This window comes from Pogoniulus pusillus, chromosome 13 (assembly GCF_015220805.1).
Source record: "Pogoniulus pusillus isolate bPogPus1 chromosome 13, bPogPus1.pri, whole genome shotgun sequence".
Lineage (NCBI taxonomy): Eukaryota > Metazoa > Chordata > Aves > Piciformes > Lybiidae > Pogoniulus > Pogoniulus pusillus.
This window is the reverse complement of record NC_087276.1, coordinates 30941518-30954621: the sequence shown is the minus strand read 5'-3', so window position 1 is coordinate 30954621 and position 13104 is coordinate 30941518. Positions and strand designations below refer to the sequence as shown.

Here is a 13104-nt window from a genome sequence, read left to right as displayed (position 1 = left end):
GGAGTGCAGCTCTGTCAAGGGGAACTGCATCCAATCAACACTGCAGGGGCTGAGCTAGGGCCCACTGAACTTGTTTGCCTGTTTTTTTTCCGAGGAGAAGCACCAAGATCAAAGTCTGAGAAAACCATTTGATCCTCCAGCTGTAAACAACTGCTGAAAGAGAACATATGCTCCACTTAATTACCCTCCATTGAGCTGCCTGTACCCAACCCTGGCAGGCTGGTGGAGCTTTACCCCTCCTTGATTGAAGCAATTGGCAGCTAAAGGAGAGAAGATAAGTCAAAGTAGAAGAATTGATCAAGTTTCAGCCTTTAAGTCCTGTTTGTTTCCTGCTGAACCTGGTTGATTCTAGACTGCAGCTGGGCTGCTGGCTTTCCGGGCAGGTAGCCATGGGGGCTTGCTCTCCTGTCCTCGTACCCACTGGCTGTGCACAGAAGCACCACCCAGAGAGCTCTCAGCAGTGAGGTTCTGAGAAGCTTTCTGTTCTCTGTACCCTGCCAGCAGTAAGACTGATAGGTGGCTCAGCCTGAACAGCAGTTCCCCCTTCCATGGCTAGTTATCAGAGGCTGAGACCCTCAGGGGTCAGTGCTGGCACCAGAGCTGCTTGACATCTTTGGCAGTGACATGGGCAGAGGAATCAATGCACCCTCAGCAAGTGTGCAGGTGGCACCAAGTTGTGTGGCTCAGTCGACTTGCTAGAGGGCAGGGATCCATCCAGAGGGACCTGGACAGGCTGCAGAGCTGTGCCCAGGCCAACCTCAGGACATTCAACAAGGCCACGTGTAAGGTCCTGCACCTGGGTGGGTGCAATCCCAAGCACAGCTCCAGGCTGGGTGGGGAATGGCTGAGAGCAGCCCTCAGGAACAGGCCCTGGGGGTCTGGGGTGATGAAAAGCTCAACTGGAGCCTGCAGTGTGAGTGCAGCCCAGACACAACCCTGTGCTGGGCTGCAGCAAGAGCAGTGTGGGCAGCAGGGACAGGGAGGGGATTCTGCCCCTTGGCTCTGCTCTCCTCAGACCCCACCTGCAGTCCTGGGTGCAGTTCTGGAGCCCCCAGCACAAGCAGGACATGGAAGTGTTGGAGGCAGTGCAGAGGAGGCCACCAAGATGCTGAGAGGGCTGCAGCAGCTCTGCTGTGAGGACAGGCTGAGAGAGTTGGGGCTGTGCAGCCTGGAGAAGAGAAGGCTTGGAGGAGACCTTGGAGTGGCCTTCCAGTATCTGAAGGGGGCTACAGGAGGGCTAGGGAGGGACTATTGACAAGGTCTGGTAATGACAGGATGAGGAGGAATGGGTTTGAACTGGCAGAGGGGAGATTGAAACTGGATGTTAGGAAAGGGTTCTTTGCAGTGAGGGTGGTGAGACACTGGCACAGATTGCCCAGGGAGGCTGTGGAGCACAGAATCACCCAAGGTGATCCTGTGCTCCACAACCTCCCTGGAGGTGTTCAAGGCCAGGCTGGATGAGGCCTTGAGCAACCTGTTCTAGTGGGAGGTGTCCCTGCCTATGGCAGGGGGTTGGAACTGGCTGAGCTTTGAGGTCCCTTCCAACCTAAACCATTCTCTGATTCCTTCCCCTGCACTCATCAGGCACTCAAACAAGATGAAGAGCTGCCATGGTCACACTGAAACTGCAGGGGTTTTGTACTGCAGGTGGAGCCAGGCTGTGGTGTAGCAGAACATCTGTTTTGAACCAGGGACCCTAATGGGCATGGGCTGCCCAGGGAGGTGTTGAAGCAAAGCCTGGCTGGGGCACTTAGTGCTATGGTCTGGTTGACTGGACAGGGCTAGATGCTAGGCTGGACTGGGTGAGTTTGGAGCTCTCTTCCAACCTGCTTGATTCTATGATTCTATCTGTATGCTGAAGTTCATATCTGCTTTTTGACTTCAGAGCAGCACCCAAACATCAAAATTCAGTACCAAGCAGTGTATTTCCCACTCACTTGTGTGAACTGAGTCATTGCTGTAATGAGGAATAATTACCTGAGTTGATCAATCTGGAGTGTTTCTCATAGCTAGGAGTATTAAAACACAAAGACTGGAGCAGATAAAGATCCAGCATGGGAAATTCACTGGGTGTGAGGTTCCTCTTCAACGTTTGATACTCTTAAAAGCCATCCTGTAGCTCAGCTGCTTGCTACATCCCTAAAAGCCTGCTTTTCTTCTTCACAATCCCTTCTCCCAAGCTTCTTAGGCATGATTTTATTCTCAGGCAATGATGCATAGCCATGAAATGCTTCACCCTTTATCACTCCAGCATAGGTTAAGATAAACCATACAGACCTGTTTATTCATTTTGGAGGAAAAACAAAATTAAAAGGCTTCTGTGTATTGTGGTAATGTAATTGCTAATCAATGGCAGCGAGGTGAACAGAGATTTATGAGTTTTTAGCTTGTAAGATTAATGGCTGCATACATTGGTGCTGTCAAAATGACAGTATCATGGTCACGTACTTCGCGGACCAGATAGCGACCTCCTGCCAGACACCTCCTCAAGGAAATGCAATTACTGCTGCCCAACTCGCAGTGCTTAACTTCTTTCTCTTGGTAAGTGACAACAGAGTGGGGTTTGAGCACAGATTAATCTTTCTCCATGAGCTGTTAACCCTTCATGCCTAGCAGCTAGTTTTACTAACTCAATGCCTGCATACTGCTCTCTGAGCTGGCCCTGGCAAACAAAGCAGTGCCAGAAGTACCATCTGGAGGCTCTCAGGAGCACTCAGCCGCAGCAGCCATGTGGAGGATCAGGTCTGCGTTGTGGCTGTCTGATGCTGGGCTCATTTCTGCAGCAGTCAGTGGCAGAGCACCCTGCAGCAGAGCTGTTCCGTGTGTGCCAGTGTGTGGATGTGTGTGCACATGGATGGCGGCGCAGTGCTCAGCTCTGCTCGTGCAACACGCTGCAGGCAGGCAGCCAGCCTGGCAGTGAAGGAATATCTGCCCCAGATGTGACCATTCTGGGACAGCAGAGTTAATTGTAACATCCCTCTGTGTGATTACGAGATTATCTGGGTGCCTGTGTCCCAGGAGCTGGGTGAGGTGCCAGGTCTGGGACCCAGTCCAAGCTGAGAGCTGCAAGTGGTGTCACGGCTCTGCTGCTGGGTGGCTGCGATGTCCTCTGCTTGCTTGCAGGTCTCCCACCCTGTGCTGAGCTGCACTGTGTCCCAGCACGGCCTCTGTGTGGGGCTGACAGTTACTGATAAAGCACCTGTGAGATACGGTGAAGAGACATGCAGAAGCCTTAGGGGAGACTTAGAAATCTACCTGGCACCTTAGAGGTCAGCAGGAGGAAAGAAGCATGCAGAGTTAATCCCAGAGTGCTTGGAGCCAGATGCTGCTGGGGAACCACTCTGCCACCCTCTGCTTCTGAGCCGCTCTGACCTTCTCCTGCTTCTGCTGTTGCTGTAACAAATCTGCAAGCCAGTAGCTTTGGGTTTAGGCCACTTAGGTGTGGGGAGTGACTGGGTTTGCTGCAGCAGGCCTTACAGTGCTTCCAAAGAGTAGCTTGGCACTGGCTTCAGACAGGCATCCAAAATGCAATGAGAAGTGAGGTTGTGTTTGTCCCGAGGCAGAGTTTCTGGCAGGTGTGTTGGAGTGCCTGTGGAGGCAAGTTTTGAGCATCTCTGTGCCTCCTCGAGGGCCAACGAGTGCCCCTGTGTTAGGAAGCAGCCTCTGCTCCACAGGTAGGTCACCAGAATGCTGTAGCCTGTGGGGAAAGCTCAGAAAACATTCAGGGATATCAGTGATAGTTCAGGGATGTCAGTGGTAATTAACAACGAGAAACCAGGCTGCAAAGTCACTGACGACTGAGAGGCTCCATTCAGCACAATTTCCTGCCTCTTTCACGTCTTGAGTACATGCCTCTCAGAAGTGAAATACTCGAGTATGAAGAACATTGCAGTGTCCTAAAAGGCTTTTGTGGAGGGAAAGCTCAAGGGACATGTTCAAGGTTATCTAAGAAGTTGTTGGCAAAGCTTAGACCTGGCTGGAGACATCCTCGTTGGCACCTTAAGGCTGCTATGCCTTCATCACTGTACATGCAGCAGCAGCACAGGGAATTTGCTCCACTTTCTGCATCAGGTTTGGCAGGGCTCAGGAAGGGCTTTTCTCCATGCAAGTCATTCACACACTGCAACTGCACCGAGGGGAAGCACTGGCTCCGGGGAAGCCTGGAGCACAGCCCTGTGAGGAGAGGCTGAGGGAGCTGGGGGTGTGCAGCCTGCAGAAGAGGAGGCTCAGGGCAGAGCTCATTGCTGCCTGCAGCTGCCTGCAGGGAGGCTGTAGCCAGGTGGGGTTGGGCTCTGCTGCCAGGCAAGCAGCAACAGAACAAAGGGACACAGTCTCAAGCTGTGCCAGGGCAGGTCTAGTCTGGATGTCAGGAGGAAGTTGCTGGCCGAGAGAGTGATTGGCATTGGAATGGGCTGCCCAGGGAGGCAGTGGAGTGGCTGTGGCTGGAGGTGTTGAAGCCAAGCCTGGCTGGGGCACTTAGTGCCATGGTCTGGTTGGTTGGGCAGGGCTGGGTGCTAGGTTGGGCTGGGTGAGCTTGGAGCTCTCTTCCAACCTGGTTGAGTCTATGATTGTAACTGAACAAACTTATGTTGAGTCCAGAAGCACAGGGGTGTTTGTCTTGGCTGGCTGGTTGACTTTGCTTGTTGGTTGGCTTGGCTGGTTGGTTTTGTTTGTTTCTTTCTAAAGGTAGGGTGGGAACTAAATACTCAGCCACCTTGTTTTTGATAGAGGCTCTTAGGGGGTGATCTACTGCTCTTCCTTGTTCACCTGCCATTTTTACCCTTGTCACCTCTGCTGTAGAAGAGGGAGAGTAGAGTTCTCATTTGATATGAAATAAAACTGTGAGGGTGACAGGGCCCTGGAGCAGGCTGCCCAGAGAGGCTGTGGAATCTCCTTGTCTGGAGACGTTCAGAACCCACCTGCATGCATTCCTGTGTGACCTGCTCCAAGTGATCCTGCTCTGGCAGGGAGGTTGGGGTGGATGTTCTTTTGAGGTCCCTTCCCATTCTGTGATTTAGGAGGCTGCTCCAGGTGAGCTGTTTCTGAAACACCATTTTGCTCACCCACTCTCTAGCTGGGAGCTCACCAGACATGAGCCCCTGCCTGTTTGAGCTGTCACAGACCTCATCAGTGAGCATGCTGTGGTGGGTGGGAACTGCAGTGCTGGCTGAGGAGACAAGGCTTTGCAGGTGCAGGCAGTGGCTGTGCCGAGGGGGAGGTCAGGGTGGTGGCACTTAGGAGCTGGATTGCTGGGTTGAGAGCCCAGAGCAGCACTCATATCTCCACCTGCCCTATGCAGGATGTGAGAGCTGCCTGAGACTTCCAAGCTCACCAGAGTCACGTTGAGTCAGCCGAATCCTTTGCTACAAAGAGGCTGCTGTGGCTCCACGTCAGTGTGGTAGCTGCTCCTGGAAGCACTGGGTATGAGAAGCTTCTAGCAGCTTCTCACAGAAGCCACCCATAGCCCTTGTGATACCAAAACCTTGCGGCACAAACCCAACGGGAGATGAAGGCAGCACTCCTCTTCACGGGGCTTTGTTCCTGCTTGCTCTGGCCATGGTTAAGAAAAGGCTGCCCAAGCCCCTCTCTGGCAGAAACATGTTACAGGGCAGCCCTTGAAGGAGAGGTCCTTTTGCATGGCCTCCATCATCCTTGGGCTCTGTGGGGATCTGATAGGACCCTCCCGAATTGGTCACCCAGGGCAGCAGTGGCTGTTGGGCTGCTTTGGGCTGCAGTTGGACTCAGAGCTGTCAGGGCTCTTTTGCAGCCTCAATGTCTCTGTGATGGCTTAATTCTTGCCTTTGGGCCTGCTGCATTCCTCCTTCCAGAAACCCACTGCTGCTTTGATGTAGGTGCATTCATACTAAGGTACTCCTTCACTAGGTGACAGCTTAGCAAAACTGCCGCTGCCTCCTGCCCGTGCAGTGCCCTGAGCCGCTCCCAGTGTCCCCCTTTGACCATTCTTACTGGTTTAACTAAGCTGCAGATTTCACTCCTTCCCCGTTCATGCTCTCTGAGTCACTGCTGCAGCTGCTGACATGGAGCACGGTGGTTTTGCATGTTAAGCAGGGCTCTGCTCAGCCAGCCTGCAGGTGTGCATCCTTATCTGCCCCCCGCGGGCGCTGCTGCCCTCCCCGTGCGCACAGACACGAACGCAGAGCGCTCTCCTCTCCTCGGTGCGCTCTGGGGCCAGCCCTCGGTGCTCAGCTGCCTGGCGTGAGCCTCCTGCACGCAGCTGCTCTGCCGCTGGTTGCTGCGGTTTGCACATGGGCCCTGCTGGAGGAGGTCACACCAGTGCAATGGTAGCTTCAATGAAAATTGGCTCATTATGCGTGAGGCTCTTCCTGAAGGCAGCTGATTGAGCAGCCAGCTGTGGCCAGATGTCTGCTGGAGATCCTCTGAGATGCATGCAGCTCTAGAAGATGCCTTTCATGACTTGCTGAGCCTTGTTTGTTGGCTTGGTTGGGCTCGTGGTAATTTTACTGCTGCCAGGCATAGTGCTCCTCACCAGTGCACACAGGGCTGCTTGCTCTGCTTGGACCTCTGGATGACCTCTGAGGTCATACAGTCCTCATCCTGGACCTCTGGATGACCTTTGAGGTCATCCAGCCTAACCTTTGACCCAGCATTGAAGGCTCAACTCTAAACCGCATCCCTGAGTACCAGGTCCATAGGCTGCTTAAACATCTCCAGGGATGGGGACTCCAGCACTGCCCTGGGCAGACCCTCCCAACATCTGACAACTCTCTGCAAAGAGAGATATTATTTATTCCTGGCATCCAGCCTGAGCCTCCCCTGCTGTAGCCTGAAAGCATTCCCTTGGGTGCTGCCTGCTACTCAGGAGTGGCTGATGGGGAGCTGCTCACACAGCAGGCAGCTCTGGCTGGTGAGGTGAGCCCCATCTGAAAGGCAAAGGGGCAGGACACTTCAACTACCCCAAGCAGCACTACAGGCTGGGGACAGAGAGTCTGAGAGCAGCCAGGCAGAGAGGGAGCTGGGGGTGCTGGTAGAGAGGAGCTGAAGAGGAGGCAGCAGTGCCCAGGTGGGCAGCAGAGCCAGTGGCATCCTGGGCTGGCTCAGGAGCAGTGTGGGCAGCAGGACAAGGGAGGTTCTTGTGCCCCTGTGCTCAGCACTGCTCAGGCCACAGCTTGAGTGCTGTGTCCAGTTCTGGGCTCCTCCACTCAAGAGATGTTGAGGTGCTGGAAGGTGTTTGGAGAAGGGCAGCAAGGCTGGGGAGGGGCCTGGAGCACAGCCCTGTGAGGAGAGGCTGAGGGAGCTGGGGGTGTGCAGCCTGCAGCAGAGGAGGCTCAGGGCAGAGCTCATTGCTGTCTGCAGCTGCCTGAGGGAGGCTGTAGCCAGGTGGGGTTGGGCTCTGCTGCCAGGCACCCAGCAACAGAAGAAGGGTACAAAGACTGAAGCTGTGGCAGGGCAGGTCTAGGCTGGGTGTGAGGAGGAAGTTGTTGTCAGAGAGAGTGATTGGCATTGGAATGGGCTGCCCAGGGAGGTGGTGGAGTGGCTGTGGCTGGAGGTGTTGAAGCCAAGCCTGGCTGGGGCACTTAGTGCCATGGTCTGGTTGGTTGGGCAGGGCTGGGTGCTAGGTTGGGCTGGCTGAGCTTGGAGCTCTCTTCCAGCCTGGCTGATTCTGTGACTGTGCTGCTGGGCTGCCTCGATGTGCTGTGACCTGCAAGGGTGGGAGGTGCTGGTGTCAGAAGCTGCCCCACCCTGTGCTGCCAGCCCTTTGCTGCTCTCTGAGGATGTGAATGCCATCGTTCATCTGCAGTGCTGTGCCCGTAGCTGGGAGCTGGGCTCCAGTGGCAGGACCTGTCCCGGGCTCTTTCTCCTTGCTGTGGTGAGGACAGCGCCTAAGGTGGCTCTGTCTGTTCTGTGTTGCTTTGGTGCCGTTCCCACGGCCTGTTTGCAAGGCTGACCTGCCCCTGAGGCAGCCCCTGCAGCACCAGGCTGCCTGGCTGGATGCCGGCTGTCCCCGCAGCCCTCGGCCGGGGGCTGCTTCCCGCCGCTGCGTAGCACCAGGCAGCCTCAGGTGCTCGGCAGAAGGTCTCGGGTGTGCTGTGCCACTCAAAGGGGGTCTCCTGACAACAGCATTCAATGTCACACTGTTTGTGTCCTCCACTTAGGCTGCCAAACGAGGGTGCTGAGGAGCAAACCGGTGGAGCCTTGTTGGCAAAGCAGCAAAACAGAAGCCTTTAACTCTTTGGCTGGGGCAAAGTTTGGTAAGTGTAATATTTATGTGTCTCTGGTGCACTGTAGCAAGCTAACAGTAAATCCTTAGGTGATGCTGATTTATTACAAAGGGCTGGAGCCTTTCAAGCCCCTTGTTGTGTCTGGCAGCTCCTGGGAATTAATTGCATGCTGTCAGAAAGGCAGACCTGGCAAGCGCAGCCCCAGCCTGCTAATAGTGGGATTATTATTTAACAGTTCTAGACTGCGTGAGGTTGCCTTTTATTCTGCTCTGCTTGGTGGGTTTAAAAAGATCTGAAAAGAGCTGAGCTGCTGAGGCAGAAGTCAGTGTGAGTTTAATGGGGAATGCATTAGCAGCAGTCTCTCATCTGTAGCATCCTCAGCAAGTGCTGCTGAGTTCGTTCTGGCTGCTCGCAGGAATGGCTTTGAGCAGCTGGTGGCTGTCATGGCTCTGGTGCTGGCTGTCTCCCTCGAAGCAACCCCAGTGGGGGGCTGGAGAGACACCTCTGCTGTCCTTCAAGCTGAGTCAGAGACCTGCCAGGCTGCCCGGGAAGGGCTGTGTGGCTGTCAGCTCTGAGGATGTGTGACCCCAGGCCGTCCTGCTGCCTGCCTCGTCTCAGAGTCCTGCCCCTGCACTTACCAAACCCTGCTTGGGGAGCAGTGGGGAGACCTGGGCTGCTGGAAGCACTTTTGCTGAGCATCTCTTGTTTGGTAATTGGAGATTGTCTGCTAACTTCCAGGGCACATTTGCCCGAGGAGAGTTCACTGCCACTTCGTCTCGTCCCAGCTCTGTGTCTTTGTCAAGCTCTTCTCTAACTGCTGCTGCTTGTCCTTTGTGCACACACATACATGTATGGGCAGACACGGCACGGGAGGTGGTGTAAAGCAGCATCCACTCTGTGCTGTGTCTGCAGCAGGGGCTGTGATGAGCTGTTTCTGTGGGTGACTCAGCCGCAGCCCAGCCCGGCTGGCACAGCTGGGCTCTTGCTTCTCCCTGGCTGCCGCCGAGGCTATGGAGCTGCTGCATTGTTACAAGCAGACAAGTGAAGAGCCCTGTGTTTATTACTATTGGATTCATCCCCTGTTTATCACTTGGATCTTCAGGGTCACCTGGTTTGCAGATGAAATACCTTTCCTTCAGTGCCCTGCCAGCAGTGCCAGGCTCTATTAGAACCCTGTGTGCCTCAGCAGCACCGCTGCCTGCCGCCTCTTAATGAAAGGACTGAGGCAGGCAGAGCCCAGGATGCCTCCAGGAGAACAGCTCTGATGATAAGCTCCACCAAATCTGGCAGTGCCTCTTTCCCCTGACTTGCCTCTCTCAGGCTGTCCTTTACAATCTGTTCCCAAGCCTTTTGCAGCAGGGAGGCCTGATGAGCAGGTCAGGCACTGCCTGGTCGCTGCCTCCTCTCCTGTGTTTAACTCCCCATCTCTTGTCTACAGCTACCTGAAGGGAGGCTGTAGCCAGCTGGGGTTGGGCTGCCAGGCACCCAGCAACAGAACAAGGGGACACAATCTCAAGTTGTGCCAGGGGAGGTTCAGGCTGGATATCAGGAGGAAGTTTTTGGCAGAGTGATTGGCATTGGAATGGGCTGCCCAGGGAGGTGGTGGAGTGGCTGTGCCTGGAGGTGTTGAAGCCAAGCCTGGCTGGGGCACTTAGTGCCATGGTCTGGTTGGTTGGCCAGGGCTGGGTGCTAGGTTGGGCTGGATGAGCTTGGAGCTCCAACCTGGTTGACTCTGTGATCTCTCAGACACTGGACTTTGCTACTCCACTCTGGTTAATTTTAATGATTTTTAAAATACTCTTCTAAGGTGCCATTAGCTGTCCAGAGAAGCTGGGATCTTGCTCCCACAAGGTTTTAGATTGGATAGCAGCATGAATTCTGCATAGCATGAGTGATCTTCATTTGAATAAACGTTTGGCTTTTTCCTCATGCATTCCCCTGAGCTCCTGAGTCCACTTTCAGCCTCCAGTACTTTGTATTTTCTCATGGTAGTTGTTTGGTCTCTGTGCAATCTGTTCCTGGCACAGGTATGACACATTTATCCTGCTCACACGTTTAACAGCACAAATCTGTAAGTGGATTGCTTCCTGAGGGATCCTTACCTCTGCAACAGACTGAAATACCCTACAGGAACACAGGAGTGTATTTGGGGGAGGGGGGAGTCCAGAGAGTCAATCATCCTGGCCCAGCACAGCCACATCCACCACTGAACCATGTCCATGAGCACCTCAGCTTTTAATTAGTCTCAGGAGTGGTGGCTGCACCACTTCCCTGGGCAGCCTGTTAATGTGCCATTCTCTCCTCCAGTTGGAACCAAACTGCCATTTCTACCTCTTGCCCATGCTCCTGTGACTGGCTACAGCCTACCTGCTTGTGTCATTAATTGTCACTGATTGATGGGGGGAACTGGGGCTCTGTTTTGCCCTCCTGGGCCCAGCTGCCTGGGTATCTCATCACTTGCAGTGATCAGGGCATCAGCCTGATTTTTCTGGCATCACACTTGCTTTGGACAGGTGTCACTAGCATCAGGTCCAGCTTTTCACTACTACTAGGGATAGAGAGTCACTGTTGCAGAAGCTAAACCTAACTTGCAGAAGCTGGGTCTGTGGTTCAGGATGAAGAATTGAGACAGTAGTAACTTCTACACCTTATGTAGAACTTGCTTCATCCCATGGATGGGCAGCATGATCCAAGGCTCTGTTTTACTGAGGGATGGTTAGTGTGGCCAGCAGGAGAAGGGAAATCCTTCTGCCCCTGTACTCAGCACTGGCCAGGCCACACCTCAAGTGCTGTGTCCAGTTCTGGGCTCCTCCACTCAAGAGAGGTGTTGAGGTGCTGGAAGGTGTTTGGAGAAGGGCAGCAAGGCTGGTGAGGGGCCTGGAGCACAGCCCTGTGAGAAGAGGCTGAGGGAGCTGGGGGTGTGCAGCCTGCAGCAGAGGAGGCTCAGGGCAGACCTCATTGCTGTCTGCAGCTGCCTGCAGGGAGGCTGTAGCCAGGTGGGGTTGGGCTCTGCTGCCAGGCACCCAGCAACAGAAGAAGGGGACACAGCCTCAGGCTGTGCCAGGGGAGGTCTAGGCTGGATGTTGTTAGGAAGTTGTTGTCAGAGAGAGTGATTGGCATTGGAATGGGCTGCCCAGGGAGGTGGTGGAATGGCCGTGGCTGGAGGTGTTAAGAGGAGGCTGGCTGGGGCACTTAGTGCCATGGGTTAGTTAATTAGAAGGGTTAGATGGTAGGTTGGACTGGATGATCCTAGAGGTCTTTTCCAACCTGGTTGATTCTGTGGTTGCCAAGGACTGGTCTCATTTGCAGTACATCCTAAGTACCTACTAATCAAAAGTATGGCCTAAGTATTTCTAGGTGAAGCCATGGCTGCAAACACAGCAGTCAGTTATGCACCATCATCTCATAATTTATTATAATACAAACAAGTTTGTCAAACACAATATATGGTCTACTTATGAAAATACCCATATTCACAATTTCAGTGGGTATAGGTCCTCTGCCACCTACCAGAGGCTCCCCTAAACCACTTTGTTCCTCGCTGTGCTCTTCGGAGGAAGGAACTGTAAATCTGTGCATTCACAGCTTATTGTGTTTCTAATTGTAGATATTTTAAATAGAAAGGAAACAGAGTACAAAAGACATCTCCACACCAAAGATGGTTTTGTCTCCGGGGTACTTCTCCCCTAACTAACCACACTCTGTGTGCTTGGCTGAGTTTGTCACTACTGGAAAATGGGGAGGTACCAGTGATACAGCGAGACATTGGCAACAGCCACTGCAGAAATGCTTCATGCAACCAAAAGTAAGGCAAAGTAGCATCAACAGCAGCTCCCATATGGCAGACTAAAAAGTCAAGGCTCTGTTGCCCAGAAGGGACTCTAAAGAACGCTTCAGAAGTCTGCTATTGAGATACAGCTCCATCTGAAGTCCTTCTGAGTCGATGGGCATTGGAAGAGCGAACCCCAAAACCCACAAGAACCCTTCCCGTGGGCTTCAGGGGGGTTTGGAAGTGAGCTCCTGCAGCCTGCATGGTCAGAAATGAAACTCCCAATCCCCTGTGCAGCGAGGTTGCACCTCTTGTCATTTCTGAGCTGACCCGGGGAGGGATGGTGAGGTTACAACCATTTAATGGGATATTTTTAGCAGGGAAATGAAATATTAATGCAGAAAGAGTCATTGCTGTTGTTGTTTTAAATATGGTAATTACAAAAATACATCCTCAAGGGTGGGGGGGGGATCAGCTGCCACTGCTACTCTGCAGGCTAAAGATGCTGTTATACAAACCCTCCTGAATGCCACCGTGCGAGCGGCAGCTGGGGCCATGCACTGAACTGCATGTGCTCAGTAAGGAAGAGCCCTAACCTGTGCTGCTGTCTGCCAGGTTACTGTTACACCTTAAGTAGAAGAGTGAATTTCTTGTGTAAAGTGTTCCTCAGCAGATACATTCTCCAAAACGAACCACTTAGCTCCACAGATATTGCACTTTCGCCTCGGTCCCAGCTAACTCAGACAAGCACTCCTCATAACAATCTGAGAACAAAAATAAGTTAGAAATACAGCAGCTCCTCAAAACAAAGCACACAGTACCTTTTCCAGAAGGTAACTTTGGTTACTATCAACTGACACAGACCAGAGAGAGGCTTCTGAGGGTAGAAGGCATGGCCACAAAAGAATTTCTGTGAAACGCTGCTGAAGGGAGCAATGATTTGGAGCTTGCCCTGACAGAGAGAGCAAGACTGAGCATCCCTCCTAGGCTGTATTATTGCAACTAAGTGAGAAGCTTTGTTGGGATCCCAGGGGCAGCCCAGAGGATGAGCGGGCTCCTCATGTCCCTTTGAGCCTGGGGAGGGTGGGAAGGGTCAGCCTTTGCTCTCAGCTCCCCCTTTCCTGAGACGCAGCT

At 53.4% G+C, this 13104-nt stretch overlaps 1 protein-coding gene across 9 annotated transcripts in view; it reads left to right on the top strand.

Moving 5' to 3' along the window:
• Positions 1–13104, top strand: part of IQCK (IQ motif containing K) — a 245253-nt gene that overhangs the window by 108862 nt on the left and 123287 nt on the right. For all 9 annotated transcript variants that reach the window (XR_010304616.1, XR_010304619.1, XR_010304621.1 and 6 more), the window contains one exon: positions 8136–8231. Coding sequence is in view for 2 of the 9 variants with exons in the window: in XM_064153852.1 (XP_064009922.1) it covers positions 8136–8231 (96 nt within the window). In the remaining 7 variants the exon portion in view is untranslated. The remainder of the gene's footprint in view (positions 1–8135; positions 8232–13104) is intronic.